A 15,837-nucleotide genomic window follows, 5' to 3' on the forward strand; every position below is an offset into this window, starting at 1 on the left:
CAGGCTCCTCACAGTCAAATCAAAGTCTAGTGCAGAAGTGGATGCTTGGCAGAACTTAAGGCACATTTGTACCCTGGCTGCTAGGAAGGCTGGGAAATGGGGTGTTCCAAATGTAAGAAACTAGCAAAATGTAGAGACAGCATTGTAAAGATGATAGTCATGAGTGCCATTGGACTGTCACTCTAAACAACAGCAGCAGCAATAACATGCTTTTCTATTTGACACGTGGTTCCTGGGCCAGCAGCATCAGCATCACCTGATGAAATGGTGAGTGCTACATCTCAACCTCCACCCCAGATTCACTGAAACAGAATCTGCATTTTAACAAACTACTTCAGGTAATTCCAACGTGCAGCAAAGTTGGGGAACCATTGCTACAGTGTAAGAAATTGCAACAATTTTTGTACAAATGTAAATAAACGGCCTGGGCGCGGTGGCTCACGCCTGTAATCCTAGCACTTTGGGAGGCCGAGGTGGCTGGATCACCTGAGATCAGGAGTTCAAGACCAGCCTGGCCATCATGGTGAAACCCCATCTTAAAAAAAAAAAAAAATTAAAAAAAAAAAAAATACACTCACCTCCCCAAAAGCAGAGGCCCAAAGAAAGCCGTTTCCAACTTTGCTGCATCCAACTCCAAGCACTCACTCCTGTTTAGTTCAGTTGTAATCTTGTCCCAATATTCTGTACCTATGCTCTTTAATGAAGTTAACCATCACCAATGTATCCTATATGAAATAATAAGGAAAATGGAGAGAAAAAAAGAAAATAAATAAAAATATGTAAGACACAGCAAGGCAGAAAATATGAGAAGTGACTATATTCTCATTCCTGCACCTGGTCATGAGGCTATCATTGGTGTTATAATTTCCTTCCTCCAGAAAAGAAGTCATTATATGAAAACAACATTTGTACACACATGTTTATAGCAGCATAATATGCAATCGCAAAAATATGGAACCAGCCCAAGTGCCCATCAGCCAACGAGTAGATGGAGCAAACGTGGCGTAGATATACCATAGCATAGAATACTACTCAGCCATAAAAAGAAATGAAATAATGGCACTCACAGCAACCTGGATGGAGTTGGAAACCGTTATTCTAAGTGAAGTAACTCAGGAATGGAAAACCAGACATTGTATGTTCTCACCTGTAAGTTGGAGCCAAGCTATGACGACGCAAAGGCATAAGAATGATACAATGGACTCTGGGGATTCAGGGAAAAAGGGTGGGAAAGGGGTGAGGGATAAAAGACTACACACTGGGTACAGTGTACCCTGCTTGGGTGATTGTTACACTAAAATCTCAGAAATCACCACTATAGAAGTTATTCACGTAACAAAACACCACCTGTTCCCCAAAAACTATTGAAATTAAAAAATGCTTTTATAAATAATAATAATAATTTCCTTCCTCCACTACCTGTTCCAAGTTCCCTTGCCCTCAGCCAATACCTGAGCTGCTAGGAGTACATTACTTGGTAGAACAACACAAAATTAAGTTTTGAGAGATCTTAGCTCTTTGTGGTTCTGCCTGTATAACGCTGCTATAGTATTTCATTAACTTCATGCTACTGAAGACAATACTAGGTGTTAAAAGGTTCCTCAGGTTCCAGAAATACTCCTTTCCCCCATCATTGTATAATATCCTCTGACCCTTGATATTCAGGATCTGTCATCCTAGCTCAAAATTACCACATCATCATCAATTCGGCTTCCAATGCAATTGGGACCATTGTTTTATCCCCTGATGGAAGCGCTTCTCCCTTGACCTCTAAACCACCAAAACTCAAGGTGGCTGGGGAGGGAGTAACATTTTCTCAAGTGGAACCATAAGTATAACAGTAAGAAGCACCACTCCCACTTCCACCCTTCGGTTTTCAGACTAAGCATTCTGGCTAAGGGGGAACCTATTTATTGGTCACTGGTTCAGAGCATGTCCCACATTCTTTAGGGCAACACTCAGCCATAACTGAATATTCAGTAGGCCGTTCTAATGTTTCATAAGTATGGGAAAATATAACATTCTATAAATATGGTGGATCATTTTAATTCAACCAACCATTGCTCAATGCCTTTTGTAGTAAATTGAGTTCCTTAGTCAAAAGTAATGTTGTTTAAAATGGCATGGCAATGAATGAGACATTTAGTAAGTTTACTGTTGATGTTACTGGCGGCAGAAGCATGGTGAGAAGGGAAGGGAAATCCCTATTTTGAAGAAGTGTGATGGAAGGGTTTTGATGTAATCATCCTACCACCAGATGGCTGACTAGTACATCCAGGGATAGGTCACCCTATCAAGTGCTTAGGATTGGCCACTTCTGCTGGCAAACTCAAATGTGCCAATAGCCAGGTGAGTCTTAGGGAAGTTCATGTTGCTGAATCCATATGTGATTATTTCCGTGCTGCTACCATGATCACTTTGTTATAAAGTCGCTGAACAAGCACCGGGTGACTGGGAAAAACCTGACATGCATAGAGCTAGTCATTGTGTCTACCTGATTATTGAGAACATCCTCAATGCTGGGGTTCTCTAGGTGAGCATTCTTGTGGGGTACAAATAAACCTCACACTCCAGGGCCATTTGGAGGCTGGAAAAAGCAAGTTTCTTGGAATCCACATTGGGTAGTTGAGATTCACAGTACACGCACTATAAAAATGTAGACTAGGGTCAGGCCCAGTGGCCCACAGCAGTAATCTCAGCACTTTGGAAGGCCAAGGCGGGAGAATCACCTGAGGTCAGGAGTTCTAGACCAACCTGGCCAACATGGTGAAACCCTGTCTTTACCAAAAATACAAAATATTAGCCGGGCATGGTGGTGGGCACTTGTAATCCCAGCTGCTCATGAGGCTGAGGCGGGAGGATTGTTTGAACCTGGGAGGCAGAGGTTACAATGAGCCGAGATTGCTCCACTGGACTCCAGCCTGGGTGACAGAGCGAGACTCCATATATATATACACATACATACATATATAGACTCCATGTTCAAAAGATATTTGGCAGGCACAAGTCACAGGTGAGCACAGCATACATAAAAAGTTTACAGATGCCAGGTGCAGTGGCTCACGCTTGTAATCCTAGCACTTTGGGAGGCCGAGGCGGGCAGATCACAAGGTCAAGAGATCAAGACCATCCTGGCCAACATGGTGAAACCCCATCTCTACTAAAAAATACAAAAACTAGCTGGGCATGGTGGCGCGTGCCTGTAGTCTCAGCTACTTGGGAGGCTGAGGCAAGAGCATTGCTTGAACCCAGGAGGCGGAGGTTGCCGTGAGTCGAGCTCGCACCATTGCACTCCAGCCTAGCGCCTGGCGCCAAAGCAAAACTCTGTCTCAAAAAAAAAAAAAAAAAAGGTTACAGATGAGGTTCATTTTCTTTTGACCGTTACCCCACAGTCCGACTCTCCTTCCTAGAAGGAACCACTGTTACCACTTTGGTGTCTCCTTCTATGCCTTTTGTTATGCACTTACACTATTACACATGCACCCACTGAAAATATACAGTGTTATTTCATATATGTGTGGAATCACTTGACACATAGTATTAGGCAATATGGTTTTTTTCTCTCTATAATCTAGAAATAGTCACATGTCTGTAAGTGTAGATAAACATAGACATACATCATTCTTTTTAATTTCTCACAGTATTCTACAATATGAATGCATTATATTTAGCCATCATGTATTGTTTCTTTTCTCTCTTTCTTTTGACATTAACCATACTTTAATAAGCATCCTTATACAGGACTTCTTGAGATCATGCTCAAAGATTTCTAAAAGGCAAATTCAGCTGGGCGTGGTGGCTCACACCTGTAATCCCAGCACTTTGGGAGACTGAGGCAGGCAGATCACCTGCAGTCAAGAGTTTGAGACCAGCCTGGTTAACATGGTGAAATCCCATCTCTACAAAAATACAAAAATTAGCCAGGCACAGGCATGATAGCAGGTGCCTGTAATCCCAGCTATTCAGGAGCCTGAGACAGGAGAATCGCTTGAAAACAGGAGGCAGAGGTTGCAGTGAGCCGAGATTGTGCCATTGCACTCCAGCCTGGGCAACTGAGCAAGACACTGTCTCTAAATAAATAAATAAATAAATAAATAAAAAGGCAAATGCTAAGTGGGTTACAGTATAGGGATTTTTTTTTTTTAAATCTTAATGCGTGTGGCCCAAATGATTTATAGTCTCAGGTAGTGTCTAAAAGTATTCATTTCCTCACACTCTCGGCCATCTATATTATGAAAATGTGTAATTCTTGCCCATCTAATGAGTATAAAGGGTATCGTGGTTATGAGAATGCATTTCTCTGCTTATTGGGTTGAGTACTTTTCTTATCTTTTATGTAAGGCCATTCACATTTCCTTTTCTATGTTTATTCTTTGCCCATTTTTATCGTTTGTGTCCTATAGATTCCTTTTAATTCTGTGTTCTGAAAACAATTCTTTATGTGTTATCTTTATTTATATTTGCAAGTATTTCTTCTAATTTTTATTTTGTTTGAAGTTTTATGATGTCTTTTGTCTTATAATTAAATTTGGGTATTTTCATGTTTTATTTTTAATTTTTTTAATTTTTTTTTTTTTTTTTTTTGAGACGGAGTTTCATTCTGTTGCCCAGGTTAGAGTGCAGTGGCATAATCTCAGCTCACTGCGACATCTGCCTCCCAGGTTCAAGTGATTCTCATGCCTCAGCCTCCCGAGTAGCTAGTATTACAGGCAGGTGCCACCATGCCCAGCGAATTTTTTCTATTTTTAGTAAAGATGGGGTTTCACCATCTTGGCCAGGCTGGTCTTCAACTCCTGGCCTCAAGTGATCTGCCCACCTCGGCCTCCCACAGTGCTAAGATTACAGGCATAAGCCATCCTGCCCAGCCTTATAATTAAATTTTATGATCAAATTTTCTTTCAGGCTTTTGACTTTTAAAAGAAAATTATTGTTTTGAAGGTCCTTCCTACCACCGAAGAAAAAAACATATTCCTGTGCATTTTCTTTCAATTTTTATATAGGTTTTTCCCCAAATTCTTTAGATTTTTAAATCCATCTGAAATTGTCTTTCTGAATAGTGTAAATAGAGATGGATTATTTTTCAAATGAATACTGAATTTTTTCTTTTTTTTTTTTGAGACAGAGTCTCACTTTTGTCTCCCAGGCTGGAAAGTGCAATGGCACAATCTGGACTCACTGCAACCTCTGCCTCCCAGGGTTCAAGCAATTCTCCTGCCTCAGCCTTTCGAGTAGCTGGGATTACAGCCACCCACCACCATGCTTGACTAATTTTTGTATTTTTTAGTAGAGGCAGGGTTTCACCATGTTGGCCAGGCTAGTCTCAAATTCCTGACCTTAGGTGATCCGCCAGCCTCAGCCTCCCAAAGTGCTGGGATTACAGACGTGAGCCACCGTGCCCAGCCCTGATTTTTTTCTATGTTAAAAAATACATCCTGGCTGGGCATAGTGCCTTATGCCTGTAATCCCAGCACTTTGTGAGGCTGAGGTGGAAGAATCATTTGAGGCCAGGAGTTGGAGACAGGCCTGGCCAACATAGCAAGACTGTATCTCTATAAATAATTAATTTTAAAATTTTAAAAAGAAAAATATGTCTTTTTTGACCAGGCACAGTACCTCATGCCTGTAATCACAGCAATTTGGGAGGCCAAGGCAGGAGGATCCCTTGAGCCCAGGAGTTCAATACAAGTCTGGGCAACATAGCAAGACCTCGTCTCTGTTTATTAAAAAGTAATGAATGAAATAAAATGACATCTTTTCATATATTGAATTCCTACATATACATGGATATATTATTAACCTATTTGTCTTTTACTTTCACCATTATACTATGTTAATTTTAAAACATGTTTAATTTAATCTTTTCTTTTCAGAAAGCTTCCTATTGAACAATTTTATTATTTGACCCAGAACAAAAAAAGTGATGTCTATGGAAATGATTCTTTCTAAGTCTGAGTTTTTTTTCCTTACGTAAAATCAAATAACATTTTAAGTGGAAATGAGTTATATGAGACATTTTTAAAGCCCCAAATGGGGACTTTTAGAGAAACAAATTATTCCTTTCTTAAAATAGAGACAATTAATACCAAAAACCAAGACCAAACAAACAAAAGCAAATAAATAACAAACCAGTAGTTTTTAGTGTTTAAAGAAATCAAGAAGAAAAACAGGAGCTGATGAATAGTAAAATTCAAAGGGATTCCTAAAGGTTATCTTGGTCCATTTCGCTGCCTTTTACCTACTTACCCAATCTAGTGAGAATCTGCTACATTTCTTAAAATATCAATATAAAATGCCATGGTGGCCCTCAACAAATTTTCAACCAGAATTTAATTAGGATGTAGGTTTTTATTCTCATCTACAAATAACTCTTAATAAAATTACTTCCTAATTTTTTTACATGAGGCATACTTGTTAATTTACTCATCACTTAAAGGTATTCTTTTCAAGTGTAGTATTTGTATATTTTTAAGTAGTTTTTCATGTACATTACAAAAGCATACATTTTTATTTTTAGAGAAAAATAAAACACAGCCGGGCATAGTGGCTCATGCCTGTAATCCCAGCACTTTGGGAGGCTGAGGCTGGTGGATCACCTGAGGTCAGGAGTTCAAGAGCAGCCTGGCTAACATGGTGAAACCCCATCTCTATTAAAAATACAAAAATTATCCAGGCATAGTGGCGGGCACCTGTAATCCCAGCTACTCGGGAGGCTGAGGCAGGAGAATCACTTGAACCCAAGAGGCGGAGGTTGCAGGGAGCCAAGATCGAGCCATTGCACTCCATTCTGGGTGACAAGAGCAAAACTCTGTCTCAAAAAATAAAAAATAAATACGACGTCATTAAAGTAATAATGAAACAATCACTTCTTTATTAAGAAGTACTAGTTGTTGATAGGTAAAAATTTAATATAGAAGTTAGCCACTAGATGGCGCCAAAAAGACAAAATTTGTGGTTGTCTGGGTTTATCCTGCGATTTTCGGTGAATTTTGCAAAGTAGATGTGATGGGTGGCAGTAAAATTAATGAACTGATTTAAGTCAAGGAAGAGGTGTCTCATCATTTGTTACTTTTATCTTTTCAAATCTTGAAGTTTTAAAAATGTTATATTTTAAATTTCTTTTTTTTTCATTTTGAATCAAATCAATTTTAGGCAAATGCTTGTCAATATTGTAGTAGAATTTGTCACATGAGAATAATTTTAGATGCTAGCTTAATGTATTATACATAGTTGCCAATCTATTAATAACAATTCTAGATTCTTTGGATTCATATATTCATCACTTCCCTGCCCCCTGTCCCCCTACCATCTCTCCAGCTCAGTGATATTGATGTAAGACAGAGCATGCTTTTTTCAGTTTCATGCCCACAGATTTAGAGCAGAAAATTAAAAATATATAAACTTTTATAGTTCATGGGAATCACGTGTTTATAATACATTACAGGATAATAAATTTATATGGCTTACATACCACTTTCTAGGGAATATCTGCTAGCATGGAGGAACATCTAAAAAATTAAACAGTATATTCAATTTTACTGACTTTTACTATCAAACTGATACCATTCTGTTCATTTTTCATGCCTGAAATCTTCCAGAATTTTTATTTGCATAGGCTGAAACGAATTGTTGAAATCCAGTGTAGATGGATGATTACCAGGTTTTAGTCGACTTTTTTTTTCCAGGACTACAGGATTATTTCTTGGCAAGGTTTGGAGTAATTAGTAAATGCACAGCCTTGGAATGAAGTGCTTCAGAAAAGGCATGCTTCCAGGAACCTGGTCAGTTTTGTTCTTTCCTGTCTCTGCCAACCAGGCAACATTTACTATCATGAGAGATCAGCAACCCTGAGCAAAGGTAGAAAGCACACATGGTACTTACATATCCTCTCCAGCCAGGCCACACTCAGGTCACTTTAGGCCATGAAATTGCACCACATGTATAATGTCAGGCTTCCTCAGAGCACTTTGGCTACTGCCCAATTATGAGAGTAAAGGTCAGAAAGAACCAGAGCTCTCTTATCATTAGAGTAGTCATCCCTTGTACCTTCACTGCAAATGGGAAATGCAGAAGCAGTGGTGAGCAGGACTGAGGTTAGAATAAATGGAAGGAAAAATTAATCAACAGACAACTGAGACATGGAAACAACATATCTCTGTCATGTCAATATTCAGGGATCCAGAAAGTTAGTCAAGAATGTTATCTTAATGACACTACAGTTTGAAATGGGGTATATCTTTATTATTTTTATTTTATTTTATTTTTTTGAGACAGACTCTTTCCCTGTTGCCCAGGCTGGTGTGCAGTGGCAAGATCTCTGCTCACAGCAATCTCCACCTCCTAGGCAATCCTGAGTAGCTGGGATTATAGGCATGCACCACCACACCTAGCTAATTTTTTTGTTTTTGTTGTTGTTATTTTTGGTACTTTTTGTATTTTTGTATTTGGTATGTTGGCTAGGCTGGTCTCAAATGCCTGAGTTCAAGCGATCTGCCCCTCTTGACCTCCCAAAGTGCTGGGATTGCATGCGTGAGCCACCATGCCTGGCCTATATCATTAATCAAATTTCTAATAGGAATATAAACGTCTAAAAATCTTTAATATAGAACTTGTTTCCTGTTTTTATTCTAGGATACCCAAGCCGCCTAATTCAACAGTAGGGTAAGTAAACAACTTATATTTTCCTTCTCTGTTATAACCAAGAAAAAAAAATGGCATTTCCTATGTCTTAGAAGTGTGAAAACAAGTGAGACGTTCCATGAAAACTTTTTTTTTTTTTGAGATGGAGTCTCACTTTGTCACCCAGGCTGGAGTGCAGTGGCGCAATCACAGCTCACAGCAACCTTGACTTCCCTGGGTTCAGATGATCCTCCCACCTTCACCTCCCAACTAGCTGGGACTACAGATGTGCACCACTATGCCTGGCTAATTTTTGTAATTGTTTTGTAGAGATGGGTTCTTGCTATGTTGCCCAGGCTGGTTTCAAACCCCTGGGCTCAAGTGATCCGCCCACCTCAGCCTCCCAAAGTGCTGGGATTACAGGCATGAGCCACAGTGCCCGGCCTGAAAACTATGTTTTAACAGTTGGAAGGAAAGGCTGGTGCAAGTCTAACATAACATTACTTTGATTTCTCTCCTATTATATCTCCAGCAAATCTTTTTTAGTAAATGTTTTATTTTCGTATGATTTTAGGTTTATAGAATTATTGAGAAGATAGTGTGGAGAGTTCCCATATACATCACAGGCAATTTCCCCTGTTGTTAGCATCTCACATTAATATGGCACATGTGTCACAATTAATGAGCCACTGTTGATGCCTTACTATGACCCAAAGTCCATGCTTTATCCAGATTTCCTCAGTTTCTCCCTCATGTCCTTTTTCTGTCCCAGGATCCCATCCAGAGTACCACATTATATTTAGTCGTCATCTCTCGTTAGGTTCCTCTTGGCTGTGACAGTTTCTCAGACTTTCCTTGTTTTAATGACCTTGACAGTTTTTAGGATTATTGGTCAGATATTTTGTAGAATGCCCCCATATTGGGCTTTGACTGATGTTTTTCTTATGGTTAGATGGGGGTGATGTATTTGGGGCCACAGAGATAAAGTGCTGTTTTCATCGCTTCATAGCAAGGGTACATGAATAACATTTCTCTATCCCATGGACTTCCTAATTTTGCTTTTCTTCTAGTTTAGACAGCTCCCACATGGAGACGGTCTAAAAAAAAACAAAATTTTTTTTAACCTCTGCCAATTCTCCAAATGATAGGAAAATTATATCCCTATGGCCTCTTTAACATGTTTATTTTTTTCCTTCAGTGTGCTAGCTGTTTTTGGCTTTTTGGTTTTGAAGCAGTACTTGTATATAAACAGGCAGTATATTTTGTTGATTTATTGCTTAAAGAAACAGATGCCTAGGTTGAAAAGTTTGTTCCAAGATGGTTAGAGATCACTTTGCTGAAGTAGAATGCCCAAAACAATTCCTGGGAGCATCTTAAAACAAGACACAATAATTAAAAGCAACTAGAAATTCTTCCTGTACCACTCTAAAAACACAAAACTCATTTATTTTCTGCTTTATATTTTTATACCATTTATGAAACTTATTCACTGATAAAGAATTGGGCATGATTTATTTTAAAATTAAATTTAGTTTTGTCTAGCAAAATTAAGAAAATGTCCTATTTTATGGTACACATTCCAAGATAATGCTAACTCCATGAGCACAGGGACATTGGCTCAGTGTCCTGTCCCCCAGGATTAGAACAGTTTATGACGTTTAAAAAGGGTCCCAATAAATATTTGGTGATAAATTATTTCAATCATATTTCTTTCTGTTCTTTTCATTTTGTTTTGTTTCCTCAATAAATCTTAGAGAGACCTGCTTGCCATATCCAATTGAACACCCCTACCACACACACACCTGTCGCGGTGCCATGTTCCCCACCTTCAGGTCACCTGAGGACCTCTACACCGGCATTAAAGCCCGCACCCAGCAGCCCTTTCCTCCCACCGTGCCAACCAAGGCTTATGATTCAACAGTTTTGAAGACAAGAGGTAAAATGTCATTTGGAATCAGAACTATATTAATTCTTATTATTGGGCTTTTCTTCAATAAAATTAAAGCAAGAAACACAAAGGACTCAAGTCACAAACGTGTGACTCAATAGATCAGGAAACTTGTTCTCAGCTGCGACTTTATAATCAGCTGGAGCGCCACCACTGACCCATCCCATCAGACTCTCTGCAGGTGCTCCTGAACTTTCCCCTCGACACAACCTCCCACGTTAGAATCAGAAACCAAAACTTTGGTGGCTTTTATTCCACTAATATTTTCTATTTTTTTTTCTTTCCTGCTGTCACGGGTTTTGCTTTTGAAAATTTCCTCCTAGCCCAGGTGATCAGCACGAAGGACAGTGTTTGTTTCAGTCATAGAGTCTGGACGTGGGTGCAGCAGCAGTGATAGAATGGAAAGATCTTACTTATCTTATTGAAATAAGATGCAGAAAGCAATGGGAGTAGTTTGTTCAGTCCTTCTTAACACCCTGGAACATATTCTCTCAGCTGCACACCTTCGAGTCTTTGTGAATGTGTTTTATCAGAGAGGACGGTAATCTCATGCGTTAGTCATCAAATCTCTCCCACACTAGACACCTCAGTCTTTGCTGAGGAGACCTGCACATGTGTGTAAACAGACCACCTCTGGAGAAAGAGTGAAAATACTCGAGAGAGGGACGGAAAAGGTACATGGTAGGCAAAGGTAAATATTTGTTGAGTGCATTTAGACTCAAGAATTGTTCTGTCACACAGTTCCTCTATGCATGAATATTTGGACCAAAATGCAACAACAGTATATTGCCATCATCAGCCTCAACCTCAGTGTCTTATTGGCAGACAGTAATGTTTTGAGAGCTAGCATAGTGGAACGTGTAAAAGCATGGATTCTGGAGTCAGACTGCAAGAGTAGAATTCTGGATCTGCTACTTACTCACCTGTGGTCCACAGGAGAGTTTCTGAACTTCTCTATTCTGCTTCCCCATCTGCAAAATGGGGATACTATGAATAGTACCCACTTAACAAATAACAGATATAAATGTTAGCAGTTATTCTCTTACCCTGCTAGCATATAATGACTGCAGTATGTGTGCACCATGCTGAACTTTCCCATTGCCTCTCAGAACAGGCAGCATTGGAAAAAGGCAGTGAAAGCTGTATCCAGTATAGTGACTGTTACTGTTGAGCACTGTGCTTAATTATATAGCAGAAGTGGGGAGAGATGGTGCCGTGCAAAAGAACGATAAATGTTCTAAAGGCAATAATAGGTATGAGACCTAAACAAGTAAAACCTTTATGACTTTGTTAGGTAAATTGTCAAAGTAACACTGTATTTCTTTTTCTCAATCCTGAATTCAGTAATTTCTGAAATTATATGAAATATATATAGTTAGCAAGAAATCACATAAATGTGTGTTGAATTCATAACGACCTTTTTTTTTTTTTTTCCGAGACACGGAATCTCACTCTGTTGCCCAGGCTGGAGTGCAATGGCATGATCTTGACTCACTGCAGCCTCTGCCTCCTGAGTTCAAGCAATTCTCCTGCCTCAGCCTCCTGAGTAGCTGGGATTACAGGTGTGTGCCACCATGCCTGGCTAATTTTTGTATTTTTAGTAGAGATGGGGTTTCACCATGTTGGTCAGGCTGGTCTCAAACTCCTGACCTTGTGGTCTGCCCGCCTCGGCCTTCCAAAGTGCTGGGATTACAGGTGTGAGCTACCATGCCCGGCCTACACTTTTTTTTCTTTTTTGAGACAGAGCCTTGCTCTGTTGCCCAGGCCTGCAGTGCAGTGGCACTTTCTGGAAGCTCTGCTTCACAGGTTCAAGTGATTCTTCCTCCTCAGCCTCCCAAGTAGCAGGGACTATAGGCATGTGCTACCACACTCACCTACTTTCTGTATTTTTAGTAGAGAATGGGTTTTGCCATGTTGGCCAAGCTGGTCTCAAACTGCTGACCTCAAGTGATCCGCCCACCTCAGCCTCTCAAGCCTCCCAAAGTGCTGGGATTACAGGCCTGAGCCACCATGCCCAACCCATAAAAACACTTTTCAATGTAGTAGTAGATAAGGGACTGAAAAAACAAGTTGTCCTCTTAATTTCCTGCTCTTTCAAGCCTCTGCCTCTCTCTAACCATTCAGTCACTATTAGAGAATTTTTGAAAGATGAGTATACTCTAATAACTCTTATAAAAAAATCTTTCCAGGAACTAGTACAGCATTAGGTTTCTACTATTTCACTTATTTTAATTCTTCTTTATTAGAAATAAGAAGCATGGGCCAGGTGTTGTGGCCTCCCAGCACTTTGGGAGGCCAAAGTGGGCACATCACTTGAGGCCAGGAGTTCAAGACCAGCCTGGTCAATATGGCAAAATTCTGTCTCTACTAAAAACACAAAAATTAGCCAGGCATGGTGCAGCATGCTTGTAGTCCCAGCTAACTGGTAGGCTGAGGCATGAAAATAACTTGAACCCAGGAAGCAGAGGTTACAGTGACCTGAGATCGTGCCACTGCACTCCAGCCTAGGTGACAGAGAGACTCTGTCTCAAAAAAAAAAAAAGAGAGAGAGAAAGAAAGAAAGAGAAAGAGAGAAAAGAAAGAAAGGGAAGGAAGGAAGGAAGGAAGGAAGGGAAGGAGGGAGAGGTAGGAGGTGGGAGTGCAGGCTGTAGAACCAGATGGCCTGAGTTTGACTTTGAGATGTGGACAAATCATTTATTCTCTCTCTGCTTCAGTTTCTTCATTCACTAAAGTTGGAATAACAGTATCTTTCTTATAGTAATGTTAAAAATGCATGTGATGATATATATATATAAGACAGTACAGTGACTGGCACATGGTAAGTGTTCAATAAATGCCAGCCTTTGTTCTTATTACATATGAAGATGGGTGTTCAGAACATTCTTTAACTTAAAATTTATCATGAGAGGAAAACAAGCCATGCTGTTTGGTAAAGCTTATCAAATTATAAGACAAAATCTAAGAAGCTGTATTGTTTAAGTTCCCTTTCAATACCTTTTTGGTAAGGAAGTACTTAGTTTCAGAAAACTTGATATTTAGGCAGAGAAAAGCCAAAACAGGTAGTATAGAAATGCATTTGTTGAGCCCCCAGAAAAAAAGGTCAGAAAGAGGATCCAGGAACACTTATTATTTACCTAAGATCTCTCTCATTAAAAAGAAAGGTGAGGCTGGGCGCATTGGCTCACATCTGTAATCCCAGCACTTTGGGAGACTGAGGTGGGTGGATCATGAGGTCAAGAGATCTAGACCAGCCTAACCAACATGGTGAAACCTCGTCTCTACTAAAAATACAAAAAAAATTAGCCGGTCATGGTGGTGTGGGCCTGTAATCCCAGCTCCTCAGGAGGCTAAGGCAGGAGAATGGCTTGAACCTGGGAGCCGGAGGTTGCAGTAAGCCAAGATCACACCACTGCACTCCAGCCTGGGCAATAGAGTCTCTTACTACTGAGAGCCCTGGGGTTAAAGATTCATTCTCATTCTGTGTGGCCAACATGCTGCTCCTTTACAGGCTCAAGAATTCAAGAGCAACAAGCCAAGTGTGGTGGCCTGCCCTGCCCCTGTAGTCCCAGCTACTCAGGAGGCTGAGGTAGGAAGATCATTTGAGCCCAAGGGTTCAAGTCCAGCTTGGGAAACACAGCAAGACCGTGTCTTTAAAAAAAAAAAAGAAAGAAAGAAAAAAACGAAAAAAGAGAGATTGAGAATTCCAGAGTGTAAAGTTAGCCGAGAGAAAAGTAGACCCAAAGTCAGGCCAGCAGGTTTTATTAACCCAATCAGAGGAGGCAGCCCCAAGCTTACAAAACAAGCTTTACAAAAAAGGGGATTATATGCGGTGAGAGGGCCATAAGGAAGTTTCAGGACTGAGATAATCTATCAGTTTGTAACAGGCACAGAGATAGTTTGTTAACTTGTGACAGACTTACAATACATCATCCTGTGACTTTTGTAGTGGGAGTTTTAAAAAAAAAAATGGGGTTTTACAGGTATGTGCAAAACAGGAATTTACAAGATGGATGACAAACATTTGTTTTCCCTGTCCTCCCCCGAGCTGCCCAGATGGCTGTAATCAGACTTTGCTTAATTGTAGCACCTAGATGGGAGTTCAGGAATGTAGCTGCAGAGCAATCAGAGTGGTGGGGAGGGGATCAGCTTGTCCCTAACATTCCAGCCTTTTAATAGGTAATAGAGGAGGGGCTCCGTTGTCATCTGGCTGCTTCTTGCTGGATAGGGGCAACATTTAGGAGGAGCTAGAGAGTAGGGATTGTCATTCCTGGAGCTGTCGGTATTCTTGGAGCAGCATCCTGTCTTCTGTTGTTCCATGGGTGAAAGCTTAATACGGTCCTGTAAAAACCGGGTGAGGAATTGTTAACAGGCAGGGGCCAAAAAGGAGGAAAAGGGCCATTAGGGACAATGGTGGTGGGGGGAGGCGGGGGAGAGAGGGGTGTGGTGGGTAGGAGACGGGATCAGCCCAGGCGAGCAGGACTTCAGACTTTCAGGCTCCAGGCTTGCATATGGAGACCTGACAGGGCAAGCGTGTGGTGTAGCAGGGACAGGGAGTTTTTGGTTTGGAGGGACAAGGTTAATTTTGAGGGTAAAGTAGACTAGGGTGCAAGTACCTGTCCAGTTGTTAGGGAGTCAGAAGTAGGTTATGGGTCCACAGAGGAAGAAGATGCATGCGATGTTAATGCAAACAGACAAATAAATTGAGAATAGGTGTTGGAGTGTGTAGCTTCCTCATTTGGAGGGAGTCAGTTTAGCTTCAGCAACCCAGAGTGACCCTTTGAGAATTCCTGTTTGGGGAAGGAGTTTCCATGTTTGAGAGGTAGGAGGGGAGGTAATGCGGAGGGGCTGGGTAAGAAGCCGTTAGCTTCAGGGGAAACTGAATAATCTACTCAGAGTGAGGTATGGGAAGAGGGATGAGCTGAGCCACAGGCAGAGGGAGGGATGGTGCCTACATGTCCATTGGAAGAGGTGACACATAAGAGGGCTTGGCCATGTTTTGTGGTGTGGAGGGTTATGGGACCTTGGATAGCAGGGTGAGGGAGTTTTGTGCTGTTGTAATTGGCAGTATATGTGGAGAGAAGTTTGATAGCTCTGTTAGTGAGGGCAGTGGGATAGTTCCCAGTGAGACTGAGGGCTCTGTCTGCAAAGGCAGAGCCTTTTTGGACAGTGTATGAAAAGCGAATGGAAATGTGGTACCAGGGTTGAGAAACTGGGATGGCTGAGTAGGCAGCAGAGGGAAGGGAAAAACAGGTCCAGCAACGGGAAGCAAGGGT

General features: G+C 40.9%; 1 protein-coding gene across 7 annotated transcripts in view; it reads left to right on the plus strand.

The window, feature by feature from the left end:
* SPMIP4 (sperm microtubule inner protein 4) overlaps positions 1-15,837 on the plus strand; it is a 55,723-nt gene that overhangs the window by 17,880 nt on the left and 22,006 nt on the right. For 4 of the 7 annotated variants that reach the window (XM_012447828.2, XM_012447834.2, XM_012447830.3 and 1 more), the window contains exons 4-6: positions 5,871-5,942; positions 8,629-8,658; positions 10,371-10,552. In XM_012447828.2, the coding sequence (XP_012303251.2) occupies positions 5,871-5,942; positions 8,629-8,658; positions 10,371-10,552 (284 nt within the window). The remainder of the gene's footprint in view (positions 1-5,870; positions 5,943-8,628; positions 8,659-10,370; positions 10,553-15,837) is intronic. The other 3 variants (XM_012447832.2, XM_012447831.2, XM_012447833.2) reach the window with 3 other exon arrangements.

This window comes from Aotus nancymaae, unplaced genomic scaffold (assembly GCF_030222135.1).
Source record: "Aotus nancymaae isolate 86718 unplaced genomic scaffold, 86718_ANA_hifiasm-v0.15.2.pri h1tg000025l, whole genome shotgun sequence".
Lineage (NCBI taxonomy): Eukaryota > Metazoa > Chordata > Mammalia > Primates > Aotidae > Aotus > Aotus nancymaae.